Consider the following 20,190-nt stretch of genomic DNA (forward strand, 5'->3'; position numbering starts at 1 on the left):
TACCATAAATAAGTATTATAAATGTATTATTATATTTTAATATTATTTAGTTAATTATATTATTTACACCATGTACACAAGGTTTTTCTTTAAAAATATATATTTTACAGAAATAGAAAATTTGGATTGCATAATGAAATCTTTTTGGATTGCACTGTTTTTTTTTTTTTAATATCTTGGACAGGATAATAGCAGCAAAAACAGATCGTCATGTCAATGACAGACTAGAAGAGAAAAAGATGTGAAAGGTGTGGGAAAATGAAAGCGTCCCCAGTTCTGATGGGGACACTGGGTGGAATAGAATAGTACAAATGTACAATGTTAAGGTGCCGGTATGCTTGCTGCAGGATACGCGAGCGCGTGCACGATTCGTTCGTTAACATGCGTATTTAATGTCAATTTCGCGCGCGTTGGACACGGCAGCCAAATGCGTGCGTCAGGTGCAATATCTTCAAACTCGCTGGGGGCGGTCGTAAGAAAGACGTGTGCTTGATATGAAAACGACAATGGAGCAACTTTTAAGAGTGTTACATTGAGTTTGTCCGAAATTTCAAACATTTGTGATCATACTTCCTTGTTGCACTTTGAGAAAGGAGAATGCACATATAGGAGTAGTAGCAGTATTCTTTCCTTGCCCAGGGAGCCCCTCTTTTTGTTTTGTTGTTTTCCTTGCCATCTGTGTTCCCAATTTTCGCATCCTAATGCTGCGTGCTCTCTGCCCCCTGGATGATACCGCCAGTATTTTGCGTCTTGGTCAACTGCTTTTGAAGCAAGAATGTGCAGTCGGTTGCTCGCGGTGACGTGCATAATTTACAGCTCGCAGCAAGCATACCGGCACCTTCAGGGGTACAATGAGTTAGGGCAGTGTTTCTCAACCTTTTTTTAGGCGAGGCACCCTTTCAATTCATGAAAAAATTCAAGGCACCCCAAACCAACAAGCCGTAACATGGCATCGCATCCGATACCACACAAGCTTTGAAAAGTAACACATTTGGAGACGTCACACGACCTACGTTCAAAGTTGCAGCTGACTGGGGTGACCTAAATTTACTTCATTGTGCGTAAATGGCAGATGAAATATTCCACTGACTAACATTAACATATCAATTTAGACAAATATGTATTATAGTACATTTATTTATCAGCCACGTTTCCGCGGCACCCCTGAGGGGGGCCTGTGGCACCCCAGGGTGCCCCGGCACCCCTGTTGAGAAACAATGAGTTAGGGAACTAACTACGGGTATAACGAGCACACCGCAATTTTATACAATTTCATGTACTGTCCCTAATGGGGATTTCATATTGAATCTCACACATCACTGAGCCTATATTGATCGATACACATGATACTCTGAGTGTGATTTTCAAACTGACAAAGAGCCCTCATGTAATAGAAAAACACAGTTAATATCTACATTAAGAGGAGATACAAATTAACATTGCATTCTTCCTAGCATAGAGATTTACAGTAATTGATATGCTTGATCTAAAAAGCATTTTTTCATACAAGCATATTTCTTTTACTTTATTCCTTGATGATAGCAGGTGGCACTTGATGCCGAAGCGTACAATCTGATGTCTCTGCAGCCATGTTGCAAATTGGCCACTTTGAAAGCGTTGGCCTACATAACCATTATATGGTGTTAGCTGTAAAATAGCAGTATTATATAGTGCTTTCTATATTAAAGAGTATTACCTATTTGGGGAAGATCAGGCCTCCTTTTCAAAAGTTATCATGCATGCAAAAAATCTGAAACAGTTTGTTTCTGGCCCTGCATTTTCGGTGAGTGGAGGGATCAAGAACAACACTTAGTCCTGTTCTTGGTCTGTTTCTGTTAATCAAACATAAGTTTACGAGCCGTTTTCGCCTTCGATGGGCTGTGAAAGTCGTCTCCTCTCGTTTTCACTGGCGTGCTAGGGTCATACGTAGCATGTTGAGGCGGTCCTGAGGGTAACCTAGAGAAAAATGGAGGAAACGACAAATGGGTTATGAACTAGAAGAGGAGTCATGGTTGGTCACAATCAATCCACAATTCAACACAAAAGTAACATATAACTAGAATGCTGAAGAATCATAAAACTGTTCTTATATGCTGAACACAAGACTGCCAATTTATGATACAAACAGATAGAGTGGAGTACATTGAGTGTTTCAAACGGAATATTGAACATATTCGGTTTAAAACAAACTCCAGAATATTCTGTTTACATGTGTGGACCAGAGTCCTGCAACCGGAATATTCACAGCACATTAACAGAACATGAACATATTCGGAATGAATGAATTAAGAGTTTACACAACAAACTGAACGCTGCCATGATGATACAGTTTAAAATTGGAACATTCCTCACATGTAGGGTAATTGCAATTGTCCAAATCACACCTACCCAGATGGTGGGGTCTTCATGTCTTGCAAGGGGCAGACTGCTTTGGGTGATCCAAAGGCAAAAGCTGTGGTGACACTTCCTTCAGGTGTCTGTGCAAGCACAAGTGGCTGAGGACACATGAAGCATAATATATAAGAAAAGAATATCAAGTTTCACATTATGCTTCAGGAAACGTATTCATGGTTTTTTTTTTTAAGATTACTTTTGTATTACAGTCAATACAACAACAAGGCTATTTGAAACAAAATGTTCCTACTATACCTCATTAGAGCTAAGAACTTTAATATCATGGCCGTTATGCTCCAACAGCGCACACCGCTTGCAGACGTGAACCTGGTCGGTCTGGCAGAAGACGTTCAGGACCAGACGATGATGCGGACACAGCCACCTCTCCAGTTCTCCGGTTGCTCCAACCAGACTGTGCCCTTGTAACACGGAGTGCGTTCGATTGTGGAACTCACAAAAGGAGGCAATGCAAGTCAGACAGGATTTTACAGCTTTTAACTTTTTCCCTGTGCAGAAATCACAGACTATATCTCCAAGTCCTGCACTGGAATTTGCGTTCTTTATCACCTCAACCACAAATCCATTGATGTAATACAGTGGTTTTGTGCGGTAAGTTGCTTGGCACGGTGGACAGGAAAAGACTCTCTCTTGGTTGGACTGCTGCCAGGCTTGTAACAGTGGACAGGCAAAGACCCCCTCTTGGTTGGGCTGCTCCCAGGCTGAGTCAATACACTCCCTGCAGAAGCTGTGTCCACAGGGGATGCAGACTGGATCCTTCAGCTCTTCCTCACATATGAGGCACTTGAACAGATCCTCTTTCAGTAGTTTTGTGAACAATCCACTATATTAAAAATGAAACACTGAGAAAAAGAAATTAATATTTGCAATGCAAAATATGGCAAGAATGCAACATGCTTGGTTTGCCTGTGTGGCTATGTTTCAACTACTATGAATTTATCACTTTATTTTATGGCATCAATATACTGTAGTACCATACAGAGGAGTATTATTTCTGGTTCTTAATTTCAGTTCAAGCCCCTGTACTGTATTGAAGCTAAAGGAAAGGCGGATCAATTTATGTACTGTAGATACACTTCAACGATAATTTAACTGATAGCCCCACAAACAATGCAAAAGATGCATTATACGAATTGTTTCAAACCTTGTGGATATGCCAGTCTCTCCTGTGATGTCCTGTGATAATTCCATGGAGTCGTCGGTTCCCTCCGAGATCTGGCTGCCTTCCGATGAAGAACTCTCCTTCAAATTTGGACTAAGATAACACACATTCAGGGTTAAAAGCAATATTCACAAAATATTGCAGCTTATAAGGGAAATAAATACATTAGTTCAGCCTCAGTGGTTTCCAAACTCTTTCAGCGGGGACCCACTTTTGGAATATTTACGCGATTTACGCATAGTCTTAGCCTGGCAATGGATTTCTAGCAATATTAGCAGACAAACGATAAATGGAAAATCTAGCAATATTAATGGATTTTATTGCTAAATTTTCCATTAATAGTTTTTTGTCCGCTAATATTGCAAGAAATCCACAGGACAGCAAATACATCTATTAACCATACGTGAATACAAGCCCTTTTATCCGCGACCCCCTTTCAGTACCCCCCACGACCCCCATATGGGACCCGACCCCCAGTTTGGGAACCACTGCATTAGCTAATAAGGATCCATCCATCTTACAGACCTGAAAACGACAGTATGTGATAATACCTCTTCGACGCTTCACTATCATTTCTGAAGCGCAAAGGGAAATCCATTGAGTGGTTTTCCTTCAAAGATTCCTGACTACGGCTAGGTGAACAGCCTTGCTCAATTTTGTTTAAGAAAAAAAGTGTGCTGCTTTAATGCATCAATTACAGATTATACATTTTTTTATATTTGGCAGTTCATGGTGATCAATCAGACATCCATGACAACTAGCCTATGTAAGGGATAACTTTTGGCAAGAAGGTCCCCGTCAGACAGGGAGAGGCAGGACCCTCATGCGTAGTGGACGGGGGCCTTGATCTCTCTGAAGGGAGCTATTCCACAACAGTGACCTCCTCGACGAATGTTTTTTTAAAGGATTTTTTTGGGGGCCGTTTGGCCTTTATTATTACAGGACAGTATGAGAGTGGACAGGAAATGGTTGGGAGAGAGAGATGGGGCAGGGTGGGGAAATGACCCCGGCCGGACTCGAACCCGGGTCCCCGTGGACATGCAAGCCCAAATGTGGAGGGCTTGCATGGCGCCACAGTGCCCCCTCCTTGCCAAATGTTATCCTGCTTATTACATGGCTAACATTACTTATTATATGCTGTGACGTCATCGGTCGAATGCTCCATTCATTTCAACGGGGCTCCCCAACGTTCGCACGTCTGTTATTTTTCGATAACGGACGGGTTGGTCTATAACAGACCGCTGTCAATGGCAACAAGACTTTTCACTGCTAAAGCGACTTTTCAACAAGACTCTAATCAGCTGCTGTGATAGACAACACCTGTTGTCCTGGCTACCTAGCTGTTGCCTAGCGGTGTTTCACAACGGCACTGTTTTGTTTTGCGCAGCAACAATCTTAACATTAAATAGGCCTAAAGAAATGTCCCCGCCATGTGTGAATCATTTAAGTATATCCATATAATAAGCGGGTTAACTTTCGGCGAGTCGGTCGCTTTGTGGAATAGCAGCACTTCAGAGAGAACAAGACCCCTCCGCTCCGCGTCGGGGTCTAAAGATTCTCTCTGTCGTGCTGCTATTCCACGGTAGCGACCTTCTCGCCGAACGTTAACCCTTACATAACATACATAGATGTCCTGTTCATGTATTCTCCCTATCCCAACTGCACCAGATTCTAGTGACTAAGTTAGATGCTTCTCTAGTCGGAGGTGTCTAACTTAGACACGCATAGAATCTTCGTTAGAAATGCAGATGGTGTTATTACTTAATTTTGGTAGCTCATGCACATGATTCCCACAACTTGAAAGTACATAGACGTTATCCTCCTGTATTTCATCATAATTATGACAACCAATATTGCCTAGAGACTATGCAAATTCTGGGCAGGTAAGCAGGTTTCCAAGTGTCAAAATCAGCTGACGTCGCTAGGCAACAGACATTCTGTCTGATATAGACCCGTCTCCAAAAGATTTGTCGCCTATCCATCTATTTGAAATGACAGCTAATAACCTGACTTTCAATTAATCACTTGGCTTCAGAAGTCACTCATATGAAAGCTACAACCCTCCCGAATGAAAATGTATGTACAAAAATACATTTCATGCACCAAAGAAAGATTGACCCTTTATTGAACACAGACAGGGCAGATTTTCACAAGACAAAAGTTTTGTCGCCTATCGAACATAATGTGAAAATGAGCAGATAAGTCACTTCAAAACACTTCAAATATGCAGATCGGGTGTCATACTTAATCACTGATTCACTCACACCTCTCCAGAAAATCAACTTTGGTCTTAGGTGTATGTTTAGGGTCATTGTAATCATGGAAAGCAACACAATGAAAATCAATGGAGTTCAATGAGAGATGGTGACATATTCGCTATTCGTATCATATTTCATTCGGGAGGGTTGTAGCTTTCATATGAGTGACTTCTGAAGCCAAGTGATTAATTGAAAGTCAGGTTATTAGCTGTAGATGGATAGGCGACAACTCTTTTGGAGACGGGTGTAGACCAACGCGTCTGTTACCGACAAATATCAGACGTGCGAATGTTGGGGAGCCCATTCAAGTGAATGGCACATTTTACAGACTGAAGACGAGCCATGTAACACTGAAAGTTACTATACCTTTTAGCTTCACTGTCATCTCTGAAGCGCAAAGGTGAAACCATTGACTGATTTGTCTTCCATGAGTCCTGACTAGGGGTAGGTGAACAACCCTGTGCAGGTTTCATCCTGGGGAAAAAAAGCGTGGTGCTTTAAAACTGGACAACTTTTGATTCAATAAAATTCTACTGCAAAGCAGATCAAGTGGATTGTATTATTTTAAATAGCACATTCACAGAATGAAGACGAGCCATGTAATACAAGTGACGATACCTTTTGGCTTTAATTCCATCTCTGAAACGCACAGGCAAATCCATTGACCGGTGTGTCTTCAATGAGTCCTGACTAGGGCTAGGTGAACAACTTTTCCCAAATTTCAGCCTATAGAAAAGGAAAAAAGGTGGCATTGGCAAGTTGTTTTGAAGTTTTTGTGCTACTGCAAAACAGATCAAGTGGATTGTATTATTTTCAGAGTTTAAATAGCACATTTTACAGAATGAATATGAGCCATGTAACACTGCAAGTGATGATACCTTTTGGCTTCAATTCCATCTCTGAAGCGCAAAGGCAAATCCATTGACTGGTTTGTCTTCAATGAGTCCTGACTAGGGGTAGGCGAACAACCCTGTGCAGGTTTCATCCTGGGGAAAAAAGTGTGGTGCTTTAATACCAGAGAACTTTTGATTCAATAAAACAATGTTGATTAAATTTGTCAGTCCATAAGGATCAATGAGACTGCCATGACATTTATGTGATACCTTTTGGCTTCACTGTCATCTCCGAAGTTCAAAGGTGAAACCATTGACCGATATGTCTTCCATGAGTCCTGACTAGGGGTAGGTGAACAACTTTTCCCAAATTTCAGCCTATAAAAAAGTGGGAAGTTGTTTTCAAGTTTTTGTGCAACTGCAAAGCAGACTAAGTGGATTGTATTATTTTCAGAGTTTAAATAGCACATTCTACAGACTGAAGACGAGCCATGTAACACTGAAAGTTACGATACCTCTTGGCTTCACTTTCATCTCTGAAGTTCAAAGACGAAACCATTGACCGGTGTGTCTTCAATGAGTCCTGACTAGGGGTAGGTGAACAACTTTTCCCAATTTCCAGCCTGTAGAAAATTAAAAAAGGTGGCATTGGCAAGTTATTTTCAAGTTTTTGTGCTACTGCAAAGCAGATTTTTTTTATTTTTTATTTAACCTTTATTTAACCAGGAAAAATAAACCCGTTGAGATTAAGAACCTCTTTTACAAGGGTGTCCTGGCCAAGTGGCGGCTCAAGTTACAAAATTAAAATTACACAGTTGCATTAAAATAACAAATCAAGTAAAATAAAACGTCAATTGAAACAGTTACAGACAATAGACTCTGTCTCAAGTGATCTCATCTTGGAATTAAAATCGTTCAATGGAATCAGATCTGTAAGTTTCAAGTCCTTTTGCAGATTGTTCCATGAGGTAGGGGCTGAAAACACAAATGCCCTCTTCCCCAGTTCTGTGCGGAAGCAAGGGACAGAGAGTAACAAATGGCCTTTAGAGCGCAGACCATAAGACTCAATATTCCTCACTGTGATTAGGCTGCAGATGTAAGGTGGCAGTAGTCCGAGTATTGCCTTGTAAATAAATGTATACCAGTGAGTAAGTCTCCTGGTAGTCAGTGAAGACCATTTAACTCTGGCATAAAGTTCACAGTGATGAGTTTGGGCCCTACAGTTAGTGATGAACCTCAGGGCACCATGATACACAGAGTCAATCTTACTCAGACATTGGGATGAAGCATTCATGTACAGCAGGTCTGCATAGTCTAAAATGGATACAAATGTTGCAGAGACAAGGCGCTTCTTAACATGAAAGGAAAAACAAATTTTATTTCTAAATAAAAAACCTAACTTTAGTCTAAGTTTCCTCACAAGATTTTCAATGTGGGCTTTGAACGTCAAAGTATCATCAAGCAAAATACCCAGGTATTTATACAGACGTACCACCTCAATTTCAGTTCCCTCAAGGGTGAGTACTGAGGGGATGATTGATGGTACTTTCCTTGGCTTTGAGAACAACATTTGCTTAGTCTTATCAGCATTAAGAAGCAATTTTAACTGTAAAAATGTCTGTTGGATTACATCAAAAGCCTTCTGCAGTGATTCAATAGCATTAACGGCGGATGGCCCGAAGCAATAAATTATTGTGTCATCAGCATAAAAATGCATGTTCGCATCAGACACATTCCGACCCACATCAGATCAAGTGGATTGTATTGTTTATTTTATTCAGAATTTAAATAGCACATTTTACAGAATGAAGACGAGCCATGTAAGGCCCGCGGTATGCTTGCTGTAGGATACGCGTGCGCGTGCACGATTTGCATTAACTTGCGCAGTTCATGTCAATTTTACTCGCGTTAGATACTGCGACCAACAAATGCGTTAGGTGCGATATCTTCAAACTCGCTGGGGGCGATCGAAAGAAAGATTGCACAGTTCCAAACGAGTGCTTCAGGAGAAACGACAATGGCGGCAACTTTTCGATACCGTCACGAGCTTGTCCGAAATTACAAACATTCGATTTGCGATCATACTTCCCCGTTGCACTTTGACAAAGGAGCATGCAAATGTAGAAGTAGCGCTATCATCTCCTTGCCCGGGGAGTCCTTATTTTGTTTTGTTTACAGTCTGTGTTCCTAATTACCGGATCGCAATGCTGTTTTCTCTGCCCCCTGGATGACACCGCCAGTATTTTGCGTGTTGGTCTACTGCTTTTAAAGCAAGCATGTGCAGTCGGTTGCTCGCGGTGACGCGCGTAATTTGCGGCTCGCAGCAAGCGTGCCGAGGGCTTAACACTGCAAGTGACGATACCTTTCGGCTTCAATTCCATCTCTGAAGCGCAAAGGCAAATCCATTGACTGGTTTGTCTTCAATGAGTCCTGACTAGGGGTAGGCGAACAACCCTGTGCAGGTTTCATCCTGGGGAAAAAAGTGTGGTGCTTTAATACCAGAGAACTTTTGATTCAATAAAACAATATTGCTTAAATGTGTCAGTCCATAAGGATCAATGAGACAGCCATGACAATTATGTGATACCTCTTGGCTTCACTATCATCTCCGAAGTTCAAAGGCGAAAGCTTTGACCGGTGTGTCTTCAACGAGTCCTGACTGGGGGTAGGTGAACAACTTATCCCAATTTTCAGCCTGTAGAAAAGGAAAAATGGTGGCATTGGCAAGTTATTTTCAAGTTTTTGTGCTACTGCAAAGCAGATCAAGTGGATTGTATTGTTTATTTTATTCAGAATTTAAATAGCACATTTTACAGAATGAAGACGAGCCATGTAATACAAGTGACGATACCTTTTGGCTTTAATTCCATCTCTGAAACGCACAGGCAAATCCATTGACCGATATGTCTTCCATGAGTCCTGACTAGGGGTAGGTGAACAACTTTTCCCAAATTTCAGCCTATAACAAAGGAAAAAAGATGGCATTGGCAAATTGTTTTCAAGTTTTTGTGCAACGGCAAAGCATATCAAGTGGATTGTATTATTTAAACTCTGAAAATAATACATTCACAGAATGAAGACGAGCCATGTAATACAAGTGACGATACCTTTTGGCTTTAATTCCATCTCTGAAACGCACAGGCAAATCCATTGACCGATATGTCTTCCATGAGTCCTGACTAGGGGTAGGTGAACAACTTTTCCCAATTTGCAGCCTATAAAAAAGGGGTAAAAAAAGGTGGCATTGGCAAGTTGTTTACAAGTTTTTATGCTATTGCAAAGCAGATCAAGTGGATTGTATTATTTAAACTCTGAAAATAATACATTCACAGAATGAAGACAAGCCATGTAATACAACTGACGATACCTTTCGGCTTCAATTCCATCTCTGAAACGCACAGGCAAATCCATTGACCGGTGTGTCTTCAACGAGTCCTGACTGGGGGTAGGTGAACAACTTATCCCAATTTTCAGCCTGTAGAAAAGGAAAAATGGTGGCATTGGCAAGTTGTTTTCAAGTTTTTGTGCTACTGCAAAGCAGATTAAGTAGACTGTACTATTCCGAGTTAAAATATTATCCGAGTTCATATCAAGGCGCAACAAGCAAATTCAGTGCCCCTGTTTACTGTTCCATGCCAGGGAGAAAATTTGCTTCACTCGCCAATTTGCCATATTGATGCAGACACACACATTCCACACACGCGCACACACACCATAACACTCGTATTCATTGTGCGAGCTTTTTGCTTCCACCTTACCTTTCACTTGATGTTCCCTCCTGGCCAGCCAGTCTATCTGATTGTATATTCTGTAGTTTGCAGTGAAAACCTGCTTTCCCCCTTTTCCTTGGCGCTCTAGGGATCCAGTCTGCACTGGAGCACTGGGAGGACCCTGGGGATGTCCTGTGGGATACACATGTAAAAGGCAGAGGGAGACTTAAAACATTTTTTTTTACATTTAAATACTGTATGTCCTTCAAATCCTCTTCTTTTCTTTCAAAGATTCACCACCTGAAATAGCTTATATTCACCAAAACTTACCAAATTAGTGAAATCAGGTGAAACGCCAAAACATACAGGTCAGCCTCAATGACAATTTCCACAGTACATGTAGTGATAATTCACTGCATTAGACATGACAGATAGTGACCACATACAAAAAAACATGTGAAAACCTTGTTTATTTGTTGGCCCAATATTTCCAATTTTCATTTCCCATTAATGTAAAGCAAAAATACTTTAGCTATTCCATAGAAAAAGGCTGTCAGATGCCAAGTGTGGTCATTCTGATGAAGCTTCTTTAACTACGCAACAATAAAGACAGCATGTAAAGTTCAGTGAATCACACCAACCCGGCCAGTGCAGCGCTCATCTGTGGGAATGTGGAGCCTGCTGCAGGTGATACCACGGCACCTGTTGGCAAGCTGACACCTGCTTCAGGCACCTGTGGTGACTGGAGAAGCTAAAGACACAAAAGGCATTGCAGTTGATCAATATGTTAGGGGTACCACACAACCACCACCACAAAGCCTTCCATAATTTAATATTTACATGTTGTTGTTTTTAAAAAAAAAACAAAATGTAATATTGTGGTTGGCATTTTATTTTACCTGTTTAGCGTCCACAATCTTGAGGTCATGGCCGTTATGCTCCAACAGTGCGCAATCACTGCAGATGGAAACCTTGTCAGTCTGACAGAAGACATCATTAACTGCCCGATGCTTAAGGCAGAAATGCTTCCTCTGGTATTCAGTTGGCTCGACCATTATATGATGTTCCATTGCCGGATAGTAGTGTTCTTTGATGTGGATTCCACAGTAGGAGGCTGTGCAGGTTAGACAGGACTTGACTGCCCTCAGCTTTCTACCTGTGCAGAAATCACAGACTACATCCCCTTGTCTAGCATAGCTGCTATGGGGCAACTCTGGACTAAACTTTGCTCTCTTCACAACTTCAGCCACAACTCCACTGATGTAATACAGTGGTTTCGTGCTGTAAGTTGCTTGGCACTGTGGACAGGCAAAGACATCCTCTTGGTTGGGCTGCTGCCAGTCTGAATTGATGCATTGCCTGCAGAAGCTGTGTCCACAGGGGATGCCGACTGGATCCCTCAGTACCTCTTTACAGATTGGGCACCTGAGCTGATCTTCAGTCAGCAGTCTAAAAAAATCACTGTTAAAATGAGAAGAGGTATTAAACATGAGCAACATGAAAAGGGAGTATTATCCATGTCTCCTATTTTACTCAATCTCACTGAACATCACAGAAGAACAATATTATTTACTGGATGTACTGGACATTGTCCTGTGCTTTCACTGCATACATCAATAAAAAACAGAAATTCTAACACCATGATAATATTTTATTTCATATGCTTGAGAAAGGATATAGAAAGTCCCTGATGCTGTACTGAAAAATCTTGTAGTCCCAATTCATCACCATGAAGCAAAAAAAGAAAAGATTGTGCCACAAAGATCACATAACCAATTGAAGTGACAGAAGTAACTGCAAGTATGCCAGTGGCAGTGACGTCATCAAAATGGCTTACAATTGCGCACCAATATGAATATAATAACAAATAGGTAGTGTAAGAATGTTCTAAATACAAACCTAGTAGAGAGGTCAGACTCTTCTGTGAAGTTCCCTGAGTCCATTGTGCAGCTGGTCCTCTCTGAGACCCGGCTGTGTTCTGAAAAAGAGCACCTCTCCAACGGCACACTAAAAATCAAAAAAGTAAAAAATAAAAAAAAATAAAAAATGCATCGTATACACCTTGCTTGTCGCCAAGTCAGTGGAAAGTGAATTCAACACTTCAGCGACCCAATATTTGAGTTGTAAATCCTCTAACGAAGATGGAAAAATAAAAAAGTATACATATGAGCCATGAACATACTTTGTAAGTACAGCATATAAACATAAGCACAACTAACTTGTCTGAGTCAAGCTTCCTTTTCTTCGTCTCTGTGTTTACGTTTACTCGTTTAGGTGACACATCCTCCATGTTCTTCGGTCGATCCATAGCTGAACACTCTCCAGGATGCATCTAGAAATAGGAAAGATAAGAGGCAGTCATTAATTCAGAATATACTTTCTTAATTATTGTATGGATTACCAACTATTGTACAAGGCACTGCTAGTTTCTCAGAGAATACTACCCCCTAACATGATCAGCATACTTTTTCGTTCATTTATAATTCTATTTTGGGAGTCACAGGAGAGAAAAAGGGCTTGTTTATAATATTTTACGCTTGTTGATAACTTTCTGAAATAAAATCCAGCGCCATGTTTTGATCATTTTAGGTACTGAAAATGAGAACACTGACTTTGTTGAAAAAGGGGGAAAGGAATTAAGAAAAATGCCAGTTTGAAGTGCGGTTATTATTATTATTTTGAACACAGATTGCGGGTAATTTTGGGTATGGTTGAACTTTCCTTGCATGGTTTGTTTAGAGGCATTACATATAACATGGCTGCGTTGTCATGTGTGAAAAGATTTTCGGATGCTCACAACATCACTTCAGCTCGTTTCTAAAAGTCTTGACCAAAAAAACCCATTCTACCCTCTCTATTCTCCAAGTTCGTTCATAGACAAATGTTTAGCCTACGAGACGTCTAATAAGATGTTTTTTTGTAAAGCACATTGAACTGCATTTGTGTATGATACAAATAAAACTGCCTTGTCGCAAAATAATAATGCATGATGTGGAATCTTAAAATAAGCATATGGTAGGCTATAAGTACTACTTACATAAAATGTTAGGCCAGCACATCGCAAAGATATGTTTTACATTCTACTCTTTCTTTGGCCCTGTTGTATTATATTACATTACGTTACATTACATTGCACTTAGCTGACACTTTCATTTATTCAAAGCGACTTACAACTATTATTTTTCAGGGTATTGGTTGCAGTCCCTGGAGCAATGTGGAGTTAGGTGCCTTGCTCAAGGCACTTCAGCCATAGATGTAGGGAGAGGTCAGGGGGGGGATTCGAACCGGCAGCCCCTAGATTGAAAGACCAACTCTCTATCCACTATGCCACGGCTGCCCCTGTTCTCGCTGCCGCCACGCGACGCTCTGGTGTGTAACCGGCCTTAAGGATACACAATTAATTCTTAATTAACCGAAAATCGTGATTTTGGCCATGATGATTTATAATCGTGGCTGCTGATTTCATCGTGAGTGCACGGGGGCAATATAGTGACCTGCCTTCGGGCGTTCTTAAAGCCAGAACCTGTGCCTAAAACTGTGCCTAAACCAAAACCCTCCCTAAAGCTAACCTGTCACAGGGCGTTGTGGAGCACGCCTTGACTTGCAAAGGCGTATTGGACACATGCGATAGTCAGTTCAAATCAGCGTCATCTATACTCAATGCATGATGACATGTTACAGACAGGCTGGTATTTCTAGCCAAATATCTGTAAGCCCACCTAAACTTCATCCTATCGCCTTTTACATTAGTATTAAAGTATTTACTTTTGTGATTATGAATAGCATTATGCACAAATTCAGTTGTTTAAGCTTGACCCAAATAATCATGATTATCATTTTTTGCCATAATTCTGCAGCCCTATGTAGAGAAGGCCTACTAGAGCTGCCTAACTGACATGAGTAGCCGATCCCTACAGTTGTATTTACAGTTTACAGATTCCTACAGTTGTCCCATCAGTATAGGCACTTTTTTTTTAACCCAGCAGACCAGAATATTTCAAAATCAAATTTCAAACAGACACAGAAACGGAACGGAACAGTGCCGCGATCCCCGCCCCCCTAGTGTGACGACGCCTCAGATGGCCTCTGATTGGTCTAAGCAAAGAGCGGCAAAGACTAACTGCTGTTTTGGCGCCACAAGTACATACCGAAAGCAAGCAAGACACGAGGAGTTAGCAGGCAGCCTCCAGTTAGCCTAGACTGGCTATGGGGAAATGCATTGCAACCAAAGGCAAAGTGTAGTAGGCCTAACTACATATCTTGTCAAAAGTGAGTTACTGTAGACAAAAATGTCTTCATAACTCCTGCATCGTATGCCTTTTCTGGAAATGCGTCCCGTTTGAGATATGTTATGTCAGTTTGCCGTAGCCTAACCCCGATGCCTGAATATAATGGAAATATAGCCTAATGTTGACGACTCGTCGGCGTAGACTAGCAATTCATACGACAGCACGGTTGAAATCATGTAGGCTGCCCTCAATGGTTGAAATCAACCCGATCGATGTGGGTCTTGCGGTGTCAGGCTAGCCCTGTCTAGAGCAAAAAGTCTATGCACCACAGTTTACAAGTATTACTATTAAATCTATAGCCTATATCCTACCGAATCATTTCATTCACTAGGCCTATGAAGCCTACACCCAAACTAATAGCCATCAGCATTTTCGTGGAAAAGTCACTTCTTTACATTTAAGATATACTTATAGCCGAAACAATGTTTCGGAGAGCACAAAAACAAAGTCAGCAGCTATGCTGGTGACATTTAACTTACATGTTGCAGCGCCTCTGACATGTTGGTGTGGTGACAGCTACTCCCGGGAAAACTCTGCTCCAGTGTTGCCAGGTGTGTCTGATGTGACAAATCCCGCCCAAACGGTGCAAAAAAACCCCTACGTATTTCACTATGCATTATACTTAATATATCATTTGATTGTATATTGGATTGATGTTTATAGCCCTAAAACTACAGAAAACCCCATTAAATGCCCGATTTTTACCGTCTTACCCGCGGACAGCTATCCATTAAGGCAGCCCAATTGGGCGGGTAACCACCCAATCTGGCAACACTGCGGTGCTGCTGCCAAGTGAGGGCTGGAATGTTACGTCATTCATTGTGTCTGCTGTCCCACGGGTTGAACCACTGACTTGTAGAAGTCAGTGGGTTGAACGTTCTAATTTCGCTAGGTGCAGAAAAGCAAGGGATTAGCCTAATGTCTGGTGGAGACTAAAGGGCCGTACACACACGTCGCTGCTATTTACTCGCTACTTGCTCACTCGCCTACTTGCCACTCGCTCTGGGTGATTTTGTTTACTGGTTGTCATGGTCCCCGCTGTCCGCGCCAATAACGTCCGTACGAAACAAAATGTAGGGCTACGCTGTTTAACGTTGATCGTGTGCTGTGCACAACCATGCATATGAGCCTTTGATGGTGTACACTGTATGTATTTTCCTCAACACTCTTAACCAAAGTGTGATGGCGTGCAAAAGTTGGGTGGTCAGAACACCACAGGGGCAACGTCACCTGTCAATAATCTGTATTCTGCATTCCAATTGGTTACTCGCTTAACTCGCGTCGCTCGAAGATAAAATAAGTTTATCTCGGAACCCGCCCACATCGCATCGCTTGTACTCTCCTCGCCTACTCGCCAGCGAGACTCGCTGGAACACGTAGACATTCTATTGACTTCATCCGCTGAGCGAGTAACTAGCAGCGACGTGTGTGTACGGCCCTTAACAAAGACCTTTGAGACAGGTGTCAAGAAGAAACCTGATACCAGATGGTATAGCATCAAATATTATTGCATATTCTTTAAGTGGTAGAGGAAAAGAAAAAACACTTTAAGTTGTCTCACTTCAAAGTGATGCTGTTTTCACCTCCACTATCAACGTAGGTGACCTTAGACCCCAATTCTGAACAGATATGTGTAAAACCTTTTGATCTACGCCCTATAGTGGCTGAGATATGATGACTGTGACAACCCAGAGCTGTAGAGAAACCTGTGACAACCTACCCGTGTGACAACCAACCCCTGTCTCCATGGGCGTAATTTTAGGGGGGATGGTGGGGACATGTCCATACCACTTTTCAGATAAACCTTGTTCCCACCACTTTTTCACAAATATAATGCGAAAACAGCATAACCGGACAATTTGCCATTAAAATGTCCCCCCCACTTTTCGAGCCAAACCTACACTTTTGCCTGTCTCCCCTATGCTGTAATTAGCCTACATCGAGTAAGAAAACTAAAACCTCCCACAGATTTAAAAATGTGGTTAGGGATACAATTCCACATGGAAGCAGGATCTTTAAGGAGTAACTTTGGCCATTTTACTTTAAAAGAGTTGTTAAGCAAAGAAAAGTCAATGAGATTGAAACCACCTGACTGAGTGATCAGCCATCATAACATTCTTTTTAATTAAGTGAGATCTAGATCTCCATAGGCCTACAAAATCTACTAGGCCCACTAATCTGTCTAGTTTATGGCACAAGTCTTGTGGGACATCTAGGTAGGGGATCTTACCGTCCAAATAGTGCCTAATCGTTACGCGCTGGATAGCACCAAAATCGGTGTAGACCTTCCTTAGGGTGTTCTCCATCATTTCAGAAGGGGTGCCCCAAATTTCAATGTCATTAAGTTCATTTTTATGGGGTAAATCCAAGATGGCTGCCCAAAACGAGCCAATAGTAGTAAAATGCTGTACTGCCTGGACATAATGGTGTTATGGGCCAATCCACCTATTTGTGTGTGATGTATACAAACTGAACTTTGAAAATATGTGCAAAACTTACCATAAAAACAATGTTATATATGTCTTATTTACATTCAAAAACAGAAAAATCATAAAAAACATGGTCAGAATGAGATCACTCTACAATTGAGTGCTCATTTCTGGGCAATTAGCTATTGAACCAACATTCATTAAGAGTTTTAAAAACTTGCAGTGGGTCATATCTATGACGCCCAAAAAGAAATTGTGGTTAGAAAATTTAGGGGAGAAGAGATAAACCCTTGAACTGGGCCACACATAACTGTCCCAATGTTAGCAGGTTCAGACACTCTGCTCTTCAGATAAAGATGGCAAACAATAATTTTAATCCCACTTACACACGCGCACACACACACACACACACACAAACTACTACTTCCTAAGGACCCCCTCAATGATTTAAGCCTAGGAGTCCAACTGAAATATTCATATCAATCAAGTCAATAATACATGTACATATCAAGTGTCAGTGACAGCTTGGATGATTTACTATATATCATCAAAATTCGATCAAATCAGTTGAAATTTGGTACTTTCTACATAACATGCAATGTTCAATACTTGTTTAGGACTCTCTCTGTCTTCATCAGTTTAACATTGAAGTCAATGGCAGAAACTGTACATGGGAGTTATGGTAGCCCAGATATCCTTGATGCTTTGCTGTCAGCTGTTCTTGTTTGTTGACCTGGTGTCCCACACTTCACTCTTCAATATACCCGTAGATTTCCATGCTACGTTTTGGTGTTAACTCACCAGTTTAATCCTAACTCACCAGAAATAAAGCCCCATTCATTTTCAATGGGGTTTCATTTCTGGTGATTTAGAATTAATCTGGTGAGTTAGCGCCAAAACGTGGCATGGAAATCTATGGGGTATATTGAAGAGTGAAGTGTGGGTCACCAGATCAACAAACAAAAACAGCTGACAGCAAAGCATCAAGAATATCTGGGCTTCCATAACCCCCATGCACAGCTTCTGCCATTGACTTCCATGTTAAATGCATCATGGCAGTTATCAAGATAAAGTCCTAACCAAGTATTGAACATTGCATAGTACCAAATGTCAACTGATTTGATGTGACCCGAATTTTGCTGAAGAAAATTGTGATTTTATGACAATATTCTAATGATGCGAATTCCCCAATTCATGGGGATTCATGAGCTGGAAGACCAAAATATGTAAAAATAAACAATTTAATGATTGGAATAGTTAAAAAACTGAGCCATAAATCTACAGTATAATCCATGACAGTTTAACATTATTGATGGAATTATGGAAATAAATCAACTTTTTCATGATATTCTAATTAAGTGGTCTGGAGCTGTACACATTTTAGGTGTTCTCAACAGGTTTTCAGGTACCAATAAATTAAATCTGGTTGGCATTGTGTTTTTAAGTACAACTGACATCCTAACACAATGTCTTTGAGTTTGTAAATTGGAGAAGCTCGCAGTTGCTTTGAGTCCACAAGATCCGTTATTGCTGGCATATTAGACGCATCAGCGCTCTAAGTTTGGAAATTGGCTCGTGGTTGCTTTGACAAGGTCCCGTTATTGCAAACGAGGCGTATTAGAAGCAGTTTGTGAATTAAGCTAAATTATTACAGTAGCCTATTTTTGTAGATGGCCAATAATGATAATTAAAAAAAAACTCGTTACCGTTTAAGCCGTATGCCATAATAGTCTGACAATGCAATTTATTAGACCGTTACTAATAGCCAAACAGTTTGCCGTGTGCCACTGATTTAGAATTGAAAATGAGACGTATTAGAATTTAGGCATATTTATGATTGAGAATTAAAGAAATGTTTTTGTATGTGGACAAAACAACTGTAGGTTTTTAAATGTAGATGAATGATGAGAGACGAGTCATGTGGAGATTTTAGTTGACGAGAAGCCTTTAGTTAAAAACACATCTGCACTGTACAAAGACCAACGTAAGAAGAACGGTTAACTTAATTGACATTCTAATATTCAAACTCAAACTGAAGATTCTGATGACACACATGACCTCTTTCCACTTTGCTTTCTCAGGACTGGTAAGTGCATCACGCACTGTTTCAGGCTCACACAGGTCACTTTCAGCGACGGTCGCCCACTCTCCATAGCGATCTGGCGGTTGTCGAGCTCTGACTGGCCTTTGAGTCTCAGCCTCTGGCTCTGCTGTTTCAGTGACGACTGGTTCTTCACTGTTTACGCAGTCGAACTCCATCAAACTGTGCTCATGGTTATCTTCGGATGTCTCAACACCACAGACTGATTCGTTGAACACCACGTCTCGGCTGTAGAAGACTTTTGTTTGTTTTGTGTCATACAATCTGTATCCTTTCGTTTCTGTTCCGTAGCCTAGCAGTATACACTTCCTTGCCTTTGGGTCCAACTTTTTCCTTTCATCCTTTGGTATGTGAGCATAGGCATCACATCCAAACACACGGAGATGACTCACGGTCCAGGCTTCATAGGGTGTCATGTCTGCTACAGCTTTGGTCGGACTTCTGTTTCTCAGATACACTGCTGTTGCTAGCGCTTCAGCCCAGAACTTCTGTGGCAGCTTTGCATCAGCCAGCATTGACCTCACTGTCTCCACGAGTGTTCTGTTCATCCTCTCTGCTACCCCATTTTGTTCAGGAGTCTTGGGCACTGTGAGTTCGTGTCGAACTCCTTCTGTCTTCAGGAACGCGTCAAACTCCTTTGACGTGTACTCTCCTCCATTGTCAGTGCGGAGAACTTTCAGCTTTCTCCCACTGTATGTTTCAACTTCTGCCTTCCACTGAACAAACTTGTTGAACACTTCGTCTTTGTGTTTCAGGACATACATCCACACGTAATGACTGTAGTCATCGATGAACGTCAGAAAATATTCTGCTCCACTCAGTGACTTTTCATTTATTTTTCCACATACATCACTGTGCACTAAGCCAAGTGGTTCAGTAGCTCTTTTTCTGCCATCAGATGGGAATGGGGCACGATGGTGTTTCCCTTCAACACATGACTCGCAAAAGTCAGTGTCCTCTAGGACATCGTAGTCCAGTCCATCCACTAGTTGCTCT

At 41.3% G+C, this 20,190-nt stretch overlaps 2 protein-coding genes across 2 annotated transcripts; both read right to left on the reverse strand.

Moving 5' to 3' along the window:
- Positions 1–1,490: 1,490 nt before the first annotated feature.
- Positions 1,491–7,034, reverse strand: LOC134445392 (E3 ubiquitin-protein ligase TRIM33-like). The gene is made up of 8 exons (XM_063194478.1): positions 6,936–7,034; positions 6,711–6,818; positions 6,451–6,558; positions 6,199–6,306; positions 3,557–3,667; positions 2,650–3,235; positions 2,389–2,495; positions 1,491–1,956 (listed from the first exon to the last, which is right to left on the reverse strand). The coding sequence occupies exons 1-8, from the start codon at positions 6,977–6,979 to the stop codon at positions 1,836–1,838; spliced, it is 1,293 nt and encodes a 430-aa protein (XP_063050548.1). The 5' UTR covers positions 6,980–7,034; the 3' UTR covers positions 1,491–1,835.
- Positions 7,035–9,099: 2,065 nt separating this feature from the next.
- On the reverse strand, positions 9,100–19,958 carry LOC134444635 (uncharacterized). Its single transcript, XM_063193891.1, has 8 exons — positions 19,197–19,958; positions 12,595–12,707; positions 12,275–12,382; positions 11,275–11,836; positions 11,017–11,126; positions 10,424–10,567; positions 10,065–10,140; positions 9,100–9,135 (listed from the first exon to the last, which is right to left on the reverse strand). Exons 1-8 carry the CDS (start codon positions 19,956–19,958, stop codon positions 9,100–9,102), a joined length of 1,911 nt encoding a protein of 636 aa, XP_063049961.1.
- Between the last annotated feature and the right edge of the window lie 232 nt (positions 19,959–20,190).

Source organism: Engraulis encrasicolus, chromosome 3, assembly GCF_034702125.1.
Source record: "Engraulis encrasicolus isolate BLACKSEA-1 chromosome 3, IST_EnEncr_1.0, whole genome shotgun sequence".
In the NCBI taxonomy this organism is placed as follows: Eukaryota; Metazoa; Chordata; class Actinopteri; order Clupeiformes; family Engraulidae; genus Engraulis; species Engraulis encrasicolus.

What these genes read in the sequence shown, in the direction of transcription:
- LOC134445392 (XM_063194478.1), bottom strand. Translation starts at nt 6,979, where the DNA reads ATGGTTTCACCTTTGAACTTCGGAGATGACAGTGAAGCCAAAAG. An exon ending in GATGGAATTGAAGCCAAAAG is followed by an intron (nt 6,559 to 6,710) that starts GTATCATCACTT and finishes CCTTTTCTATAG; the next exon opens with GCTGAAATTTGGGAAAAGTT. An exon ending in ATGAAGACCCCACCATCTGG is followed by an intron (nt 1,957 to 2,388) that starts GTAGGTGTGATT and finishes ATTTTTCTCTAG; the next exon opens with GTTACCCTCAGGACCGCCTC.
- LOC134444635 (XM_063193891.1), bottom strand. Translation starts at nt 19,958, where the DNA reads ATGTATGTCCTGAAACACAAAGACGAAGTGTTCAACAAGTTTGTTCAG. An exon ending in ACCTGTGTGAGCCTGAAACA is followed by an intron (nt 12,708 to 19,196) that starts GTGCGTGATGCA and finishes TCCTATTTCTAG; the next exon opens with ATGCATCCTGGAGAGTGTTC. An exon ending in ATGAGCGCTGCACTGGCCGG is followed by an intron (nt 10,568 to 11,016) that starts GTTGGTGTGATT and finishes TGTATCCCACAG; the next exon opens with GACATCCCCAGGGTCCTCCC.